We start from the raw sequence: 19799 nt of genomic DNA on the forward strand, positions 1-19799 counted from the left end.
GAAATAGCTCAACAGTCACACAGAGACTATCTCCCATCTTCTCTGTTTTTAAGAGTTGTGACACTGAATGATCAGGGTTTAGTTAGTGTAATTATTCTCTACATTTGACCAAAACAAGTTATACTGTAGGACTGAACTTTCAGCATGTACAGAGTGAACATTTGATTTTCCAGTGCATTTGGAAATGATAGAGGCTCATCCTGTTTATTACTTCTTACTTGGACCTTCACCGTGCTCAGAGGGACACTATAATGTCACAGGAGCATCCAAACAGAATAAAATAGACATTTCCCCATAAAATAATGTTGTATATTTCAGATTAATTTGTCGAACTACATGCATATTGTTGGCCAATATGAACAAGAATGATTTTTTCTTTTACAACTAAGGAACAATTATAATGATGTATATTTTAGATCTTATGTCATTTCTGTCAGTGGTTTGGTTTCTTTTAAATGTGGGGTAAATATAAGATGACACTAGGTGTTTTGATACAATACAGCATGACCACTACTAGTACTCTTCATTCAGTTAGTTTTGTTATAGATAATGTTTTCTATCAACTGAGTTCAAATGTATTCAAAACATTCCAGAATTGGTAGAAAATAGTAATTGTTTTGACATTCTTCTTTGGAAATGGTCTGCTCTCAAATAGTCATTAAAATACCTAATTTGGGAAATCATTGTCAATTGATCTGAACCAAACTCTCCCTTAAGCTCCTCTATCATTCTGGAAGGTACAAAGCAAGATTTTGTAACCATCGATGCTATGAAACGCAGGCAGCAGCACAGCCAATTCTCAATTCTTTAGATGAAAAAAATCAAAGACAGCAACACAGCAATGACAGTTGTTAAAATGGAAGTGGCATTTGTAGTTATTTAAATATATACTCATTAGTACAGCTTTACTTCATAGTTTGCTTAGCACCTTAGGCTGAAGAGCAGCCTCTGTTTGACACCACTGCTCAGCACCTGATGGGATGGCCTCTCTGATATGTTCAGTCATCACTTCACTCAGTGCCGTACGAAGCAGCTAAAAAGAAGTTACTGTCACATGGTACGTCCTCTAGGCTCGCCAGACTTTAGAATCTTTGGAAGAAGAGACTGTGGTTTGACTTTAGTTGCAGATGTAAGTGTAATGTAAAGTTATTTCCACAATAAGTGCATTATGTTGACGTAGACACAATACTTAAATATTAGCTACCAGATGCTCCAATGCTGGAGAATGATAATAATCGTAAAGGCACAAGCTATTTAAATATAATTGCTGCTTTTTAACTACTGACGTATCCTTAATGTATCTATCTGTATGATGGATTCTGAACGTTATTCCAGTATGCTGGATGTGGTCATAAGCCAGTGAATTTCTGTCATGTTTTTGTCTATTAAAGAATGGTAATTGCTTTCAGGAGACAGTTAGTATTTCCTGTTTGGTTAAATAAATAACATTACATCTCTTCTTTCATTTTCCTGAACACTGAATACCGAATAAAACATGAGGTCAGTTTTTTGAAAAACCTTGACACCTCCTTTTGCAAGCAATCATTGTGGACATATCTTAATAAAGCAACTACATTTAGTCACTTAACATGTGGTTCATATTAGAAGACAATTTTGGAGTAGGAGTGGTCAGAGTCTGCTCTACATCACAATAAAGAAATCAAACAAATAAATACATGTATAAAAAACACATCAATAACAGCAGAACATGGACACTGCTTTCATTTAGAATAAGGAGCCTAATATATGAGTCCATACCCTCTACACATGAAAACAACTTTGGAAGAAATGGAGCACCTTTTGAGCCAAAATAGTGGGCCCAATATACAGCCATTGTTTGTGAATCTAACAGGAGCTGCTGTATGTGTGATATAGTTTAGTTCCTAATGTTATGGCACGATGTTAACTTATTCAACAAAACACATTTTAGCCCCTTAGTGTCCATATTTCCATCACATGTAAACAAAACTGCCTTTACCGGTGAACAACAAAATGTTTCTCTCACTTTGTTTTCCCTTAATGCCACATTATTTTTTCTTAAGGGATGACACCCCTCTCAGCATCTCCATATCAAATGACAAGCACATAAAGAGTCAATACAAAGATTCTGGTACTCACACATGCATGCACTAATGCACAAATAAAACAATTATAAAAATGGACACAAGTGAAGCAGGTAACCAGAAGAACCATTAAGGCCGACCAAAGCCATTATTTTGGATGCCCTCTAATATATATATATGAATAAAATACTATAATATACTATGGCACAGAATCTTATCCTCCACTATATGTTGTTCATTTTTTTTATTTGACTATTTTTGGCATAACTATTCTGGATAGGATTTGGTACCCTCTACACTACCTAACGCTCACAAACTGGTGTAAAGAAGCGACACAAATCTGAGGAAATTGACAAGATTTTTGCTCCAGTGCAAACAGTGATGAGATATGAGGAGCTTAAAAGAATTGGAGCAATTAAATGGCTTTATACAGAATGACTGAAAGTAGTTGAATTACCGCTTTTGATTTGGCCTGTTAGTTACAAGTACAGTATATGTAAATGAAATGGAAAAGTACATTAAGCCCCTGTGTGATTCACTGCTGAATTACATTATTCAATAAGGTTTAAGATATATAGATAGTTCCTTCAGTAGTACAGTAGTCCAGGGTTCTGTTTGTTTGTCAGTCCTGATCATTTACAGTAGAACAGAATGTGAAAGATGTATCATTCTGCGAGAATTAAATCCAAATATGGACTTCTTACAAACTAAATAGTAGTAAATATAAGAAAGAAAAACTGTACCATGTCGTTTTAAGAAAGGTAATTATGACTAAAGATATATATAAAAAAGCTAGTTTGCTCTGCTGGCTGATCTGTGGTTGGGGGTGTCGTGTCCTGTGCTCTGAGGTATATTCGGTAGGAAGTGAGATAACACATTTGTGAGGCGAGTTTCTCGGCAGATAAACTTTGCTGGCGGAGAGGATCCGGTGGAAGGGGCTGTAAACGGAGACCGGCAGGGCTTTTTGGGGGGCAATCAACGCATGAAACGTGTTCAAATTCAAAAAGGGTAACTGGACTTTTTGTATAATTATTTGAAATGTGGACAATAGGCACTTGCCTCTTTTTTAACAAATCTTTTTGCACTGGAGTAAAACCTTGGAAAATCGCTGTAGTTTAAACACATTTTTTAAAAGGGAACACTACTGGATTTAAGAATACACATCAACCGTGTGCATTCTGTCATCCAATCAGTAGTGTTCAAATAATCCTTGGATGCATGTGATGTCATTCCAATTGACCAATGCTGCTATATCACTCACAGTAAATTGGGAACAGCATTTCAGAGACAATCTAGGTTATTGATCTACAGTAACAAGGTACAGTTGTTGTTATCATATATTTAAAATAGCAGAATGCTTACTAGTGCAGATTGAATTGACCAAGGGCATAGCTATACAATATACCAAATCTGAATGCTGAAATGTAGTGCTAGTCCCCTTTATAAACAATACATTGCAAACATATTTGTTTTTTCCACCTGGTAGTGATTTTGGAATGAGGGAATATTGCATGGATGTAACTGTGTCCTTTTTGCTTTCAGAGGAGGGTTGCATGGTCTAGGTCTATGTAGTCCATGCTGGCCAAAATAGCCTTCTGGTCCTCCCTCGGTGGGCGGCGGTACAGCAGAGCAGAAAAGCGAGTATACGGGTCGTGGAGGATGGGCCGCTTCTTCTTCTTGCGGAGGTAGAGAACTTCTTCGGGCTGGAGTACCTGAGAGGTGTAGGCCTGCTGGGTCTGAGAGGTGGAGACACCTGGAGGAGGGGAGATCAAAAGTCTGTCATAGTCTCAGAGACTCATGGTGCCATGCTACAGGCTGTTCTAATCAAATCAAATCAAGTTTTATTTATATAGCACATTTATAAACGATTTTTGGTCGAGCCAAAGTGCTGTGCATATAATAAAAATAGCCTACAGTAGAGACACTTTACAGCAAATACAACAGCACAGATTGTTCAGAATATCAGTATGAGAAAAACGACACCCTCTATCCTTAGACCCTCACATCGTACAAGGAAAAACTTCCGGAGAAAACCCACAGTTTAAGGGGAAAAAATGGGTTCTACACATTCATCCTAATTACATTACTTTGATAGTCGTTTTCTGTCCCAATGCTACCATATATTATGGCTTTCAACTTAATTTAATTTGCTGACATAATTCATTTAATTTACGTCAACGTTTCAGTTTTTTCAGTGTACCTGAAATCATTAGTCTGCTTTACCTCATCACGTGGTACACATCAATAGCTTCTGCAACAAAACAGGGAATTGAACAAGCACATGACTTCCCTGAAGTATACATCTGGATAAAACACATTTGGTAAGTATAAACATCACCCGACATTATAAATGATATCACCCTTTTCAGTGTTAACTAACTGCTATGCCCTCTTTTTAAATTATTGTGAAAAGTTTATTTTAATAATTTTGTATATATACTGCTCACAGGTACAGTGGGGGGGGGTATATATAGTATATAACACACTACAGGGAAGGGAGAACCCCATAAAGCGTTACAGGGCCTCTTTAATTAATATCACTGTGTGAAAAGTGCAAACAGACAGGAACAGGAGTCACACCTGCTTTCTTTCTGGACTTGGAGTTATTGTTGTTCATCATCATCTTCTTGGCCTTTTTTATACGTTGGTATCTCAGTGCATCAATCCTCTCAGACCCCGAAAGGGGAGTCGGCACACCTCGATATTTTCTGGATAAAGAGCAGAGAGATGGGAAAACGGGTAACTCCAGGCCAAACGTATACAGTGGACTGTTTCTGCACTACGGAGTGCATCAGAACCAGAAACCCACACAATCCACTGCTGTGCTAAGCAAGAGGTGCAGCACATTGCCAATGGATCAATATGAGATAACAAAACACTTTTTTAAGTTTGGGAAGGATTTCATTAACTCTACTATTACTAAAACATTGTACATCATCTGGATTTACTAAAAGTTATATTAAGATAAATGATGACTACATTTCACAAAATACAATACAGTCATAAATCCAGATGGTACCAATTGTGAACCTTGAACCACATTTCCCTCTCGGATATCTTTCTCAAATGTATCCAAAGAATCTCTACCAAAAGTAAAGCAAAGGGTTAGACGACCCCTGAGACCATGTTTCATGTTTCATGTTTTGGAATATACAACATTTAAAAAAGACTTGCACTGTTAGTTTCAGAAAAAAGTTCGAAGAAAAAAATAATATTTTGGACGAAATGTTAGAATGACTTTTTAAAATTGCTGACATCTTTGCAAATTGATTGAAATCTTTTTTAAATGATTCTATCCCCTTCTGGAAATAACAGATGCAAATGTGTCCTTGGTTTCGAGTGTATATTCCTCAGCTGCTCATGACTGCACAGACCTTCCCCCCATTCATGGAGAAACTTATGACTTGGCAGCCCACAGACTTCTGCCACAAACACACACACACACTTGGTTCTCTCAAGGCACAGAAAACAATAAGCATTACAGAGAGGCCATCTTCCAACCGTGGCTGCAGAGAGAAACCGAAGGTTGTTAGTAGAGGGGGAGAATCACAGCTGAGCAACAAAGCATCATCAATATGTACTGTATTCATAGACATGGGTACTGTCTACAATGGGCTTCACCATGCTGACAGGGGGAGAGATGGCGGGAGGGGAAAATGACTACTCGGGAACAGTCACATAATGAAAAATAAGCCAAAGAAAAGCGAAGCACTAGGACAACAAATGTAACAAGAATTTATCCATATAATTGTTTCTTTTTTTTGGAAACGAAGGAGCAATATTTAGCGATGGCATGCATGGCAGTTTGCACATGAAACACGACTTTAAAGGGGAATACATTCAAAAGCACTGGGCAGTTCCTTCACACATAAAGGGGGTCTAAAGCCCCCTGTGTGTCCACCCTCTGCAAGCCCTTGGCAAAATGTGTGTTCCTTAGGAAAAAAAGAAGTGCGGAAGCTGTTTTAGCTGGAGACTTGCTTTACATGGTAGTGAGGAACTGTTCTGCAGTCCAAACTTAACAAGGGCATTGTACACATACAGTAGATGGTTTGATTCGTGCTCTATACAGAAGCTTTATACCTGGCATTAATGCTATGTGTCCACCAGGAATCTCCTTCTACTTATCCAGGCTAGAGATGCTTGCGGGAAGTTCTGGTCAAGACTCCTGCTATTGCTCTCGTTCTGTTTAAAACCTGCTATACCTGATACATTTTGACAAAGCCAAGGATGTTCCTTAACTTCTTGAAACTACTGTGCTGAGAACACATGCTAAGCTTTCATCACTGCCAGGAACATGCAACAGCATTTCTGCCCTTAATGTTAATGCAAAATATAGCTCTGAATGATCGCTTCCAGTGGACACACAGTTTATTTTTTTTCAATTGGTGGCATTGGTGGCATCTGTAAAATATAAGTGATCAAATGTGTCACGCTTGAGGAGAATGCTAAAAGTGATTTGGAAACGTTTTATATGACAATAAACAATGTCTATGTCAACGTAAATATATGTGATATACTACCCTTTGATAAATACACATAATGCCACACTACAGACACGGCCCGTCCACACAGCTGCGTGTGTTGAAGCTTGCCGGCGGGCGTGTCTGAAACTCGACCAACAACCAATCACGTGAATCTCCCGTCCCGGACACACAAGCATGCGGTTTGATTGGCTAGAGCTTGTACTGGCATATGATTCGATTGGCTGATGCTTCTGCCGAGGCTTCAAAAGTTGAACATTGCTCAACTTTTGTAGCGAGCAATGCGAGCGACGCGTAGCAACGCTCCCACAATGCAGTTTGGCAAAGTGTGACGTCACCCCATTCAAAGTGAATGGGCAGAAGCGTTGAAGCTTCAACGCACGCCGCCGTGTGGACGGCCCGAAAGACACAAGACAACAACATAAATTGGTGACCTTACCGGTTAAGAATATCTTATTTGTTTGTAATAAAGAAACATTGTAAAAAGCATTACTTGGATGTATCCACATCTACTATACCTATTTGTGCGGCCATGTTACTTGTTATTTCTTCATATAGGAAGTAATATGTGTTATAGCAACCTTTATTATTAGCATTAGTCTTTGCTGTCCTTTGGCCAGGGTTAAGGGGTGGATGAATGTGTTCCTCCAAATCCCTACTAGGCTCATCTTATGACCGGGCTAACCAGGCACTGATGAATGTCAGTACAACATCTTGCTGGATAGTGAGTCTGGGGACTAGCATTATGAGAAAAGCGCTAACCAATCATCTAAGGCACAACCAAAGGCACCTGTATCTGGCCTACTGGATAGCACACGGTTCTCTGATAGTTGATAATAAAGACTAAAAGCTTTCTGCGAAAGGGACCGCCTCATTGTCATCCTTGACAATCTCTTTGGCAATCAGTTCAGTTTACAGTGGCGAGGGAGCCCTCTAAGACGGTTAGGCTAGAGCTGCATGCATTAAGAAGAAGTTGATTCCTTCCTGAGGAAGACGGCTGAATTGGAGAGATGGCTTATCACTGGGCTAAAGAAAGGGCGAGGGGCCGTGCGTTTGCTAACAAAAGCCATCGCCATGACATAAGCAGATAACAATTAATGAATTATGAAAAAGCAGGACATATGACCCAAACATTATACTCCCAAAATGGAGTGGGGCAAAAGAAGAAGGGACTATCCACGATTTGCATTGATTTAAGATGCACTGAGGTATACACCAATTTCCCCACCCATCAAAGGTTTACTACCATAGGTCTGTCTCATGTTGCTGAGGCAGTTGTGCATTCAAATAAATCAGGAGAGTATAGTGCTTGTACATTTTAATATCAACCTACATTACACTTTCAAGACTTTAAATCATTTTTGGAGAACTGTTTAGGGGCGTACATCTGTATAAACAACGGTTTAACTGTTGGTGAGTCAAACCCGTAACACATACAGCTTCTTAAGGATTATCTGTACGGAATTCTGAACATTAACATATGAGCAAAATAAGGAAAATGCTTTGTATCCAGGCCAGCTGGGCGTACATGTGAATATTTGTTTGGTTCTGACTCTCATCCAATGCTTTGGATTAGCATTGTAGGCCTTGTTTGCACTGTTCACAATGTTTGCTGCCAGTAGAAGGCTAAGACATCGCCACAAGGACGTAATTACTTTATTCAAAGATATGCTCTGAATTCTGTGTAGAACACTTCTAAGTGTGGTTTTATCTCAAGACTAAAGTGGCAGAAAACAGATGTAAAACCATTTAATTGGAGTGTAATCCAGCCTGGCCAGGGACAGATGTGTTCTGTAGCTCCTGCACCAAATACTCTTCTTATATCTAAATATGTGACCTTTGCTGAACTTATTTTCAGAATAACCAACTAGGGAGACAATACATTCTTGAATAAATATTTGAACTGGTTTGATGCTGATTACTGTTATTTTGTCATGAAATCATGTTGGTGATACATCTCTGACCTGATCTATTAGCTATGATGGCATATGCATGCATAATGTACTGAAGACTATGGAACTTAAAATGCATAGCCACTTTAAAAAAAGAGGAAAAAGGAAAGAACTGAAATGAACTACATGTGTTGACTGAAGTAAGGAACAAATCAAACAAAGACTTAAAGTCTAGTATTCCCCTTTAAAGGACGAGGTGATCAAAAAAGTCCCACCTGCTAACCCCCCCCTTTCAGACATGGATCCAACCCTTACCTATTGCTGTGTAGAGGACCTGGTCACAACAACGCTGCCCAGATAGCTGAGATCAATCAAAAACAAAGCAGGTAAGACTCCAGGAGCCATCAAGAACCACCATACTGGCCCTACTTGATAATGATGGAGACATTGCAGTACATGAGAAGCGGACAGGCCCTGTGACACACTTTGCCCAACAACCTTTCCTTGGTAGTCAGACCTGGGGATGTCCTTGAGGCAATTGAAGGAGTTGGGGAGAGGAGGGTTACAGAAAGGGAAGGGAGGATAGGAACAAATCTGAGAGGTTGGAAGGTGAGGGAGAATTGGTCATACAGTCAGGTTACTAAGGCCGAGGATGGGCCGCAGGGCCTGCCAGGATGAACTCTTCTTAAAGCAACCATCTGCATGATAAAGGCATCTTCAGAGGCTTGGAGCTAGACATAACAATGGGTGCTTGATTTGTCTGGGGAATCAATTGGATGCATATTATGGGATTCCTCCTGTTAGGTGAAAGCAGGGTAACGCATGATACAGATGGAAACACAGGGATCCTGTGGTGATGTCTGCAAATTCCCAATATTTTAGGGGCTTGTGCCAAGACATTACACAGTGTACCGTCAATATCATTTTTTTAAAGCTGAACTGTAGCCCCAAACATTCTGAAATGTAATCTGTGAAGCAACTGCATTTTTCTTGCCAATTCAACAAAAAAATCATGGCCCAATTTTCTTTTTGTTTTAAGTAGGAAATGCAATGTTTTTTAAGGTGATACCTTTGAAATTATGCTTCACAGATTCAATGGGTGAATACCTCTAACTTGATATCTGAAATGGAAAAGCAGCATTGACCAAATTGGAACTTAACTGAATAAGTTAGTTGGATAATCACAATAAAATGAAAAATGACTTTCAATATACATTTGTCATTTTTCACATAAAAAGTGATTAGAAATGAAAAAACAACAATATTTGAAGCAGCTTAACTATCAATCTAATTTGCTGCAGAGATGATTTAAAAAATGATTAGATATTAGACATCACTTCAGTAACCAAAATGTCAGAGCAGCTTTACACATTAAAGCATTATGGGTTGGGGCAGATGACTCATATGGTATCCCACTCTGCATGCCTAATGCACCTACCCTGAAGCTGACAACTGGGGTGGAGAGGGCTCAGATGGAAGAATCCCCTCCTCAGTCCTCCTCTGAGATGGCATCTGCCCAAATATGTTGCTGCTTTCCATGGGGGGTGACGGGGACTGGGAAGCTGGGTAGCTGCTTGCAGAAGTGGCAAAGGCTATGTGGGAACGGTAGCTGGGACTGGCTCTCCTGCTACCCTGGCCATGGTGGGCAGGTGAGGAGGAGGGGGAAGATCTCCTTGAGAAGCTGGCTGTGGAAGGAGGGAGGAGGGTAATCTCAGACATCTCTGGTGGTATGCGAGGTTGGACAATGTTGGGACGTGGCCTGGGACGTACTACAATCTCTGGGGAGCCTTCGTGAGAACTAAGCGGGCTTTGGGTTAGGGGGGAGAGTCGGGAGGGCTGGAGGACCACCTGATGCATTCCAGAATCCACCCTACAAGCCTGTCTAGGACTGAACCGAGGGGTGGTTTCAAACCATCGCGTGTCAAGGCCACTGAATGCGCTTGGTACAATATGGGCCATTGGATTGGGGTAAGGCAAAACCGGCACACCCATTCCGTGGCTTGTGTGTCTTAGATGCCCAAAATGTGCCTCTTGCATAGCTCTATGCTTGGCTGGGGAGCCACGAGGCTTGGCCTTGCTGGGAGACCTAGTTGAGCGGCTCTTCGGGGCCTCCAGTGGCAGGACAGCTGGGTAGGTAGGCATTGGAAGGGAAGGCTGGAAAGAACTTAGGGGAAGAACATGAGGTGGAGGAGGATAGGGGGAGTCGTGGTGGAGATGCAAAGGGTGGTGTGGCGGGAAAATGAACTGGGGACCCTCCAGACTTGCAAAGGTGAAATCCAGTCCCTGCCAAATCTCGGGTGTACGAGAGGAAGAGGTGATAGTCAGAGGAAGTGGGAAACCAGGGACAGCATATTGAGGAAAATCACCCTCCCTGCATTCTTCAGGAATCATGGGGTGACCAAAAGGACCTTCAGCAAGGTAAGGAGGGGAGGACATGACAGAACTGAGTGGGCTAGTATCAGTCATGTAAAAAGGAGGTGGGGGGTCATGATCCCCAGGGTGGCCTAAATAGCCATAGAAAGCCCTGTGGTGGAGAGAACCTTGGATCTGCCCCGTGGCCTGGAGCCGGCTGCTCTCCATGATGGTCATACCTTCGAAAGGCCTCTGGAAACGAGGGCTGTAGGCTGGAGGTTGCAGGTAGGATTCCTGGCTGGAGATTGGGGAAATCTGGTGAGGCCGTAGAGGGGCCATAACTGGGGGCATAGACCTGGGATCATCATTTTCCTCTTCTGACTGCCGGAATTCAGGATAGTGGTCTGATTCTTCCACAAAGGGGAAGCCCTCAATTCGCCGGGGTTTTACAGACATTTCTGCAACAGTGGGATCTATGACAAAGCGTCCATCTGGGCCTCGGCTGATGAGTTCAATGGGTGATTCTTCAGCTTCATGCTTGGACATGCCGTATTTCTTGCTTGTTATTGCTCTTTTGGTCTTTTTGTATAAAGACAACTCCTCCCTCTTTCCTGTAACTGTGGATGGTTTCTTTCCCGAACGCTGGTCATGACTATCTTCAGATGATTCTGACGGAGATGCCTTTGAACGAATGCTCTCCGGGCTCAACTTTACTGAAGATGACCTAAAGAAAAGAACACAAAAGTGAATCTTTAAATGCTCAAATAGCTAGTAAAGCTTTACTGATGGTGCTGAAAACAAATTCAGCCACAATTTAACAAAAATGACAACAGACCATACACAAGAAGATGATATATAAAAAACATAGATGCCATTAAAAACATCAGTGACAGTTGCACTCCAGTTACAAGACTATAGGCGCTTTCACACCGGAGTACTTTTCCCAGGAACAGTTCCGATAGTTCTTGGGATTTAGCTTTCACATAAAAAAGATCTGGAACTAGAACCTAGTTCATGCAAACCTTTTCACCCCTTTTCAGTCCCTGCCAGAGAGGTGGTACTTTCCTGGGGAGGAAAAGGTTCCAATTTCTATTGGCTGGGCGAATTGCAAACCACGGCCCGTAAAACTCCGAAAAGTTTTGTGAAGCCGCCATTTTATTTGCTCGCATTAGCATTAGCCCAGCTCACCAACGGAGAGAGACTAACTTATGGCAACACATAATAAAACGTGGGAGCGGTGGAGTGATGAGGAGGTGTCGGCGCTTCTGGCGATTTACCTGGGACTTCGGGTGGCGATTTACTGCCACCCGAAGTCCCGGAGTCAGGGGGGCTCCGGGACTTCGGGTGGCAGTATACGCCGTGAAGTTGTTTGCTGCCTGCCAGTAAACGCAAAGCAGAACAAGAAGAAGTAACGTCAGCGGCTTCATTTGCGTAATCCTCCCTCAGGGACTTATTCCGGTCTGAAGGCGATTTACTAGGACAGTTCCGGGGCTAAAGAGTTCGGCGGGACTAAGTACTGGGAACTAAGTACGGGGTCATCCGCGGGCCATGCCCCCCCAAATGAGTCACTGTGCCGACCCAACGCAGGGCGGGCAAGCCTTGCCACTTTGCCGTTTTTTTTTTAATCATATAAGTGAAAACGTTTCCACTAAAGGGAACCAATCTGACAACAAAGACCTGACACAGACGGGCCCGACTGTTGCGTTGCCTTGCGTCTCTGCGTTTTGGTCGCACTGGAACACACCGCAAAGACTTCAGCCGACGGCCAAGAAGCACGTACGAACTGCGTATGCGTGAGTGGCAATAACTCTCCTTACCAGCAGGCGGCGGTAGTGTGTATTCGTCATTCAAAAGAGGCAACAACCGGAAGACAGACTGCGTGATAACCGAGAGAAAAAGAACAGACTGCGTGATATAAACAAACAACAAATAGCGTGTGCGTTCCATTTTCACTCTACAACGAGAAGCTTATGGGGCTTTCCCGAACCTGTGTCAAGAGCTGGAGTTAAATTAAATCTCAGATTTTGCCTTCTTAATAGTTTGTTTGGGTCCCTCACTTCCGTTTCGCTTCTCATGCACTGATTCGCTAGCTGAACAGCCAATCAGTGTGATTTATTTCGCCGACTGCCCGCCGATTCAACATGCCAGACTGCCAGACGGTTTTCGGCCGAAAAGGCGTCGGGTCGGCTGAAAAGACCTGACGGTGTGGGACACACCAATCCGAGTAGGGCGTGTTGACACTCATCGTCGGCCTGACGCCCACCAACGCCGATAATCGGGTTGGTGTGTCCGTACCTTAAAAGTTGTTTTGTGTGAAATAAGTCAGAAATAAAGAATACAAATATAAAACACAACCTGAGGTGTGCTCACTGCTGCTCTCTGATTGGTGTGTTGCTTGACCAATGACCCCCGATCTTTGTTTTGTTATCATTACGTGGCTGAGTGTTTAGATGAAAGCCCAGTGGCGATCTGTTCATCTGTTATACTGATTATACAGTAAAGCCATCGAAAATAATATGATATACAGTACAGTACAAGTACTTCTTGGTCTCTCTGTTTCATTCAAGCTCGGCTCCGTGTGTGTGTGGTACGAGCGCATTTTGTGAGTGCGCGAGCGGTAACGTGGAATGTTGTTGTTAGCATTTGGTTAGCTAGCTATGCTAACGGATATAAAGAGCTGTTATATCACTCACAGGCTCCACCCTCTACTGGACTCTATGGGTACTACCTTAACCTGCGTGCATTCCCCAATTAAGACTTCTATAGACGTAGCCGGCCTAGGGCGGGCCTACCTGAATGCTCGCGCATCACACCGTATATAAGGAGGTCTCGCCTCCTGCCCATCATCCTTTTCTCTTCAGCAGCGGAAGTGTTTCCACGAGAAACTGAGACGTATCTGAAGTGAAAGTGAAAGAGAGAAAGTATGGAGCCAGTACTGCACCATAGGACCTGCCTGAAATGTCCGATTCTGCTTCATGTGTTTGGGGCCCGACCACGCGATGGACGGTATGGGCTCTACGCCGGCGTGCTCAGCCTGCCAGGTGATCCTGCGGCGCACAAGGGAGCATCGTGGGCAGCACTTCCTGGAGAAGTTAGCCTCGCAGGAGGAGTCGGAGGAGGTGGATCTCGACGTCGTGGACATGGGCGATTCGGGAAGCGAGGAGACATCGATCCGGTTCTCCCTGCCGTGGGGCCAGACCAGGTATAAGGTACTGCCCTCACTGAGCACAACCTTAGGCTGCTGTGCTCTCAGTGTTTTGTCTCCCTGTTCCTGCCTGTTGGCATCAGCTGATGTTATAGTGTTATAGTGCTTTTGCCTGTTTTATCTTATCTGCACGATGTTGATTATTCTCTCAGAACTAGCTAAATACATAGGTCTGGGGTAGAGATCTTCAGAATTGGTTTGGCAACAGCTGTGTCACCTCGTGGCGGCAGCTCATGTCTTTTGAATTCTCCGGCCGTAACTCCATAATAAACCATCAGTGTTTGCCATCAAAGTTCCAGCTCTCCCCGTGTCTCTCTGAGTCTCGTCTCCATTGCTTCAGAAGTTTCCATCACACTCACCACGCTGACCTATTGACCAAAGCATCAAGTAGTGCACATGGCACAAAATGAGTCTTCCTTCCAGTGCTGACACAGCAAGCAATAGTTGGCATATTCACATATTAACTAAACATGTACCACACAGAAACATACACTTTCCTTTTAAAGCCATTGTTGAAGGAATTGTGTGAGGGTGTTTATATTCATATGCATGTCCATCAGCGACGTGCAGTCAGGGGAGGCAGGGGAGGCAGAGCCTCACCTGTCATACTCCAATGTAACGGAAAAACAACTAAAGAAAAACTAAATAGTAATAATAATAAAATGTCTCCACTGATCTGTGTTGTAAATATGATTTATGTATGATTCCAATCGCTTTTTATAGTTATTTTGTGAGCACGCTCAAGCCAGTTACTGTGGGGTAAGGTGAGGCACAGATGAGATCTGCCTCACCTCAGATGCGTTACCCCACAGAAACTGTCTGGAAAGCAGGCCCTAAGCGCATGCCTGCACCATCTCACTGTATGTCACCAATGTAATGTTTGTAGATCCCTTTATTACATTTACCCTCGCCATCCATAGTCTCTAAATAACTTATTTCATGTATATATGATATTTAGGCTCGCTGGTCTCATCATACAACGGCAATGAAAAAAGCACCAGGGGAGGCAGCCATAACCTCTGCCGCACTGAAGGGGGCGCACGTGAGCCCACAGGTTCTTGTTGCTACTGTTATTCTACACAGAGAAGGTACACGCAAACAACAAACTAGACTTTTGAAACTAGAGGAAGATAAGGAGGACTTTTACAAAAATGTAATGGAGATTGTTATCCAGAAGGATAGCATGGACTTCATCTTCAAGTCAAGGTAAGACCCCAATTGTAATGAAAATGGGATCTTACTAAGAAAGAACAATCCAATATTTAGATTTTGGGTATCCTTTTGTTGAAAGGTCTGTTTAAAATGAATCGAAGCATCAGACTAAAAAATGCTTTTGAAAATAACCGAATATTTCGATTATGGTCAAAATATGATATTTGTAAATCTGACTCTGAAAGAGTCAGTGCCTCACCAGCCATGAACCTCACCGCACGTCACTGATGTCCATGCTCCTTTTTTAACAAGAACGAACATTAGGAATAATATTTACAAAGTATTTTTTATTTTACAGAAACCTAGGTAATCATATGTTTTGGACGTTCTACTTACTTTGTGTATTAACCACCCCCAGAACCCACATTACACCACACAGCACTGGCTTTTGGTAATTTCTTTGCACTCTTCTAACCACTTTGAAGTAATTCAAATGTGCTGGAGTACATTGGAGAGAAACAGTTGAAGTGCATCATTGACCAAATATTTTATCATTCAGATAGCGAGAGTGAAAGGCTCTTTGCACGTGTAACAGTTTATTGTTTATCTTTGTCTTGTTTGTAATGGAAATGCATGGGATGAATAAACTGTATTTTAGATGTTCACACTGGTCCATTTAGTGTATCATCCTTTAGTGTATGTGTCTATGCATCCTGGTGTCGTAAAAATGACATTCCCATACAAATTCAGACTTTTTGAAGTAGCCTACCATAGAAACATTTCTTATCAATGTTTGAAGGACATTGAGATGGATAGGTTGGTCAGACTTTCCAAGAGACAGGTGTTTGGTCCCATATGAAACAAAAAGTCAATGCTGTGTTGCCTAGACAACAATATAGATGTAACGTGCTCTAAGCATGGTAAGCTTCACCATGTCGGAGCTGTGTGGAGGCAATGCCTCACTCAGAGATATGCTCTGATATATATGACAACCTCTACTAAAGGGTTTCTAATGGCTTGGTTTTAATCTCATAGAAAATATTTCTAATAATGTTTTCCACAAAATAAAATTGAAAATGCAATTAAAGTGTATGAGAATATAGTGGACAGGGTTAAAGAGGTACAGTATGTGTCCCATTTCAATGCTTAGATGGCCAGTATGCAAAATAATGTTGAATAAAATAAGTCATCAAGTCATTATTATCATAACTCACTAATTATTATCATTATTCATCTCAATTTCCTAAAAAGGTATTTTCATGTAAGGCTATCATTATATAAAGAGGTTGAAAATAGCAAACAATGAAAAAACCGGATTATTTACTTCTAGTTACTTTTCATTCTTAATTGTATTGATTGCAGAAAACATATTTTGCAGGATATCTTTGCTTACTAATGACCAGGGTCGGCTCTAGGACAAATGGAATGGGAGGGCAATCATTTACCACGGGGGGGGGGGGGCACACACTGCCGTCAACAACCAACACACAAACACCAACGCAACTTCAATAAAAAAAACATGCTGTAAAGTCTATTGTCTTTCACACACATTGCAGGGGTGTAGTGCTACATTTAAAAAAAATATTAGTTAAATGTATCAATCTGGTGCACTTTGAAAAAAAAATGAAGAGATCTATGGATAACCTACATCTCTCAGCATCCATATGAAACAGAACTGTAAACAGATTTACTTTTTCTTTATGGATATTTTACTAATCACTCCCCTTTTAAACTGTATTCTTGTGTTACTGTCCTATAGTATTTCATACCTGTTTTTCATTTATTCTCTTATTTTTTAATAACTATAATGATCATATAAAGGTGTTCCTCGCAAATACTTGTTTAGATAAATGGTGACCAAACCATTTGAGACCCACGGAGATAACTTACACTAAAGTTAACTATCTAAACACTGAGAGAGTCCTTTACCTCACTGAGCTCACGTTATAAGATCCTCTCAGTCTGAGGAGGAGAGGACTCTCCTCCACCTTGGTGTAGAAACGTTGGGTTACGTATTGTAACCCTTGTTATATTAGCACAGGTGGAGTCCTCTACTGGACTCTATGGGTACTACCTTATCCTGCGTGCATTCCCCCACTGAGACTTCTATAGACGTAGCCGGCCTAGGGCTGGCCTACCTGAATGCGAGCGCATCACACCGTATATAAGGAGGCCTCGCCTCCTGCCCATCATCCTACACCTCTCTTCAGCGAGCGGAATAGGACAGACAGTGCCCTGAGTAGAGGGCTCCGCCTGGGCTAATATAACAAGGGTTACAATACCAAACCCAACGTTATATCACTCACAGGCTCGGCCCTCTACTGGACTCTATGGGTACAGTGGGTGGAGCCCCGATGCATGTACGCACTGTCGTCCAACACCATTCCACCCTACTGCACCTGACCGGCTTTCCTGGTCAGCAGCTGCTGCCCCACATTCTTCCTTAACCCGGTTGTGACCGAGGAGAAATCTGGGCTGTGGCTAACAGAGCACACCCTGCTGCGCTTATCTCGCAGAAAGTGTGCTAAAAAAACAGTGCCGGGGGACCCCCCCCCCCCCCCGCTTATAGACGGATGGGGAGAGCCCCCTCGGCCCCGAATGGACTTACTACACGCCTGCCTCCCTGAATCCCTAAGGGTAACAGGGAGAGCGCCAGAGCCCATGTCTCACACTCAAGCACTGACCCCGTGCAGAGTGTGAGAGGACTAAAAAGTGGGAAGCCCCTCCGCCCCGGAAAGGGCCAGTGCGCCCCCCTTTTCTATCCCGGGACCCTCAGAGGGCCCGGGATAGGATAGATGTTTCTAAATAGATAGACTTATCTAAAATAAGTATTTGGTCACCTACAAACAAACAAGATTTCTGGCTCTCACAGACCTGTAACTTCTTCTTTAAGAGCCTCCTCTGTCCTCCACTTGTTAACTGTATTAATGGCACCTCTTTGAACTCGTTATCAGTATAAAAGACACCTGCCCACAACCTCAAACAGTCACACTCCAAACTCCACTATGGCCAAGACCAAAGAGCTGTAAAAGGACACCAGGAACAAAATTGTAGACCTGCACCAGGCTGGGAAGACTGAATCTGCAATAGGTAAGCAGCTTGGTGTGAAGAAATCAACTGTGGGAGCAAGTATTAGAAAATGGAAGACATACAAGACCACTGATAATCTCCCTCGATCTGGGGCTCCACGCAAGATCTCACCCCGTGGGGTCAAAATGATCACAAGAACGGTGAGCAAAAATCCCAGAACCACACGGGGGGACCTAGTCAATGACCTGCAGAGAGCTGGGACCAAAGTAACAAAGGCTACCATCAGTAACATACTATGCCGCCAGGGACTCAAATCCTGCAGTGCCAGACTTGTCCCCCTGCTTAAGCCAGTACATGTCCAGGCCCGTCTGAAGTCTGCTAGAGAGCATTTAGATGATCCAGAAGAGGATTGGGAGAATGTCATATGGTCAGATGAAACCAAAATAGAACTTTTTGGTAAAAACTGTTTGGAGGAGAAAGAATGCTGAGTTGCATCCAAAGAACACCATACCTACTGTGAAACATGGGGGTGGAATCATCATGCTTTGGGGCTGTTTTTCTGCAAAGGGACTAGGACGACTGATCCGTGTAAAGGAAAGAATTAATGGGGCCATGTATCGTGAGATTTTGAGTGACAACCTCCTTCCATCAGCAAGGGCATTGAAGATGAAACGTGGCTGGGTCTTTCAGCATGACAATGATCCCAAACACACCGCCCGGGCAACGAAGGAGTGGCTTCGTAAGAAGCATTTCAAGGTCCTGGAGTGGCCTAGCCAGTCTCCAGATCTCAACCCCATAGAAAATCTTTGGAGGGAGTTGAAAGTCCGTGTTGCCCAGCGACAGCCCCAAAACATCACTGTTCTAGAGGAGATCTGCATGGAGGAATGGGCCAAAATACCAGCAACAGTGTGTGAAAACCTTGTGAAGACTTACAGAAAACATTTGACCTCTGTCATTGCCAACAAAGGGTATATAACAAAGTATTGAGATGAACTTTTGTTATTGACCAAATACTTATTTTCCACCATAATTTGCAAATACATTTTTTAAAAATCAGACAATGTGATTGTCTGGATTTTTTTTCTCATTTTGTCTCTCATAGTTGAGGTATACCTAGGATGAACATTACAGGCCTCTCTCATCTTTTTAAGTGGGAGAACTTGCACAATTTGTGGCTGACTAAATACTTTTTTGCCCCACTGTACATAATTTATTCCATCTGCTTCTAGTAGTCATGCTAAGCTAAGCTAACATACCATGACATTCAAAGGCTTTGTAGCGCTAAGATTATCTTAAAAGCCACTTACAGTATGACAACTATTTGTATAGTAATAGTGATTAAATTAGGCTAACCTCAATAACACGTTCAGAAATTATGATACGAAAGTAGAAATAAGCGCAGGTCTTATGCTAAGAGAAATTAGCTTATTTTGTCATTCTGTCCAAATGTCTTTGAATCTCGTTCTGCATTGCAAGATGGATACTTTGTTTTACTTTAAAATCTTTAACAATCAGGGCTTGTTTTGTTTTTTACAACACCTTCTGAAGATGAAGATCCTTCACCTTTGATCAATTAAAACCCAAACCACAATTGGTGTGCTGCATTGTGGGTACATTTGGCCGG

The 19799-nt window shown here is 42.4% G+C and overlaps 1 protein-coding gene across 1 annotated transcript in view; it reads right to left on the bottom strand.

Moving 5' to 3' along the window:
- Positions 1-1416: 1416 nt before the first annotated feature.
- The window catches only part of igsf9bb (immunoglobulin superfamily, member 9Bb), a 133358-nt gene continuing 114975 nt past the window's right edge, over positions 1417-19799 (bottom strand). The window contains 3 exon segments of the mRNA XM_034226636.1: positions 1417-3816; positions 4644-4771; positions 9875-11512. Of these exon segments, the coding sequence (XP_034082527.1) occupies positions 3602-3816; positions 4644-4771; positions 9875-11512 (1981 nt within the window). The 3' untranslated portion in view covers positions 1417-3601.

This window comes from Gymnodraco acuticeps, unplaced genomic scaffold (genome assembly GCF_902827175.1).
Source record: "Gymnodraco acuticeps unplaced genomic scaffold, fGymAcu1.1, whole genome shotgun sequence".
NCBI classification, from domain to species: Eukaryota; Metazoa; Chordata; class Actinopteri; order Perciformes; family Bathydraconidae; genus Gymnodraco; species Gymnodraco acuticeps.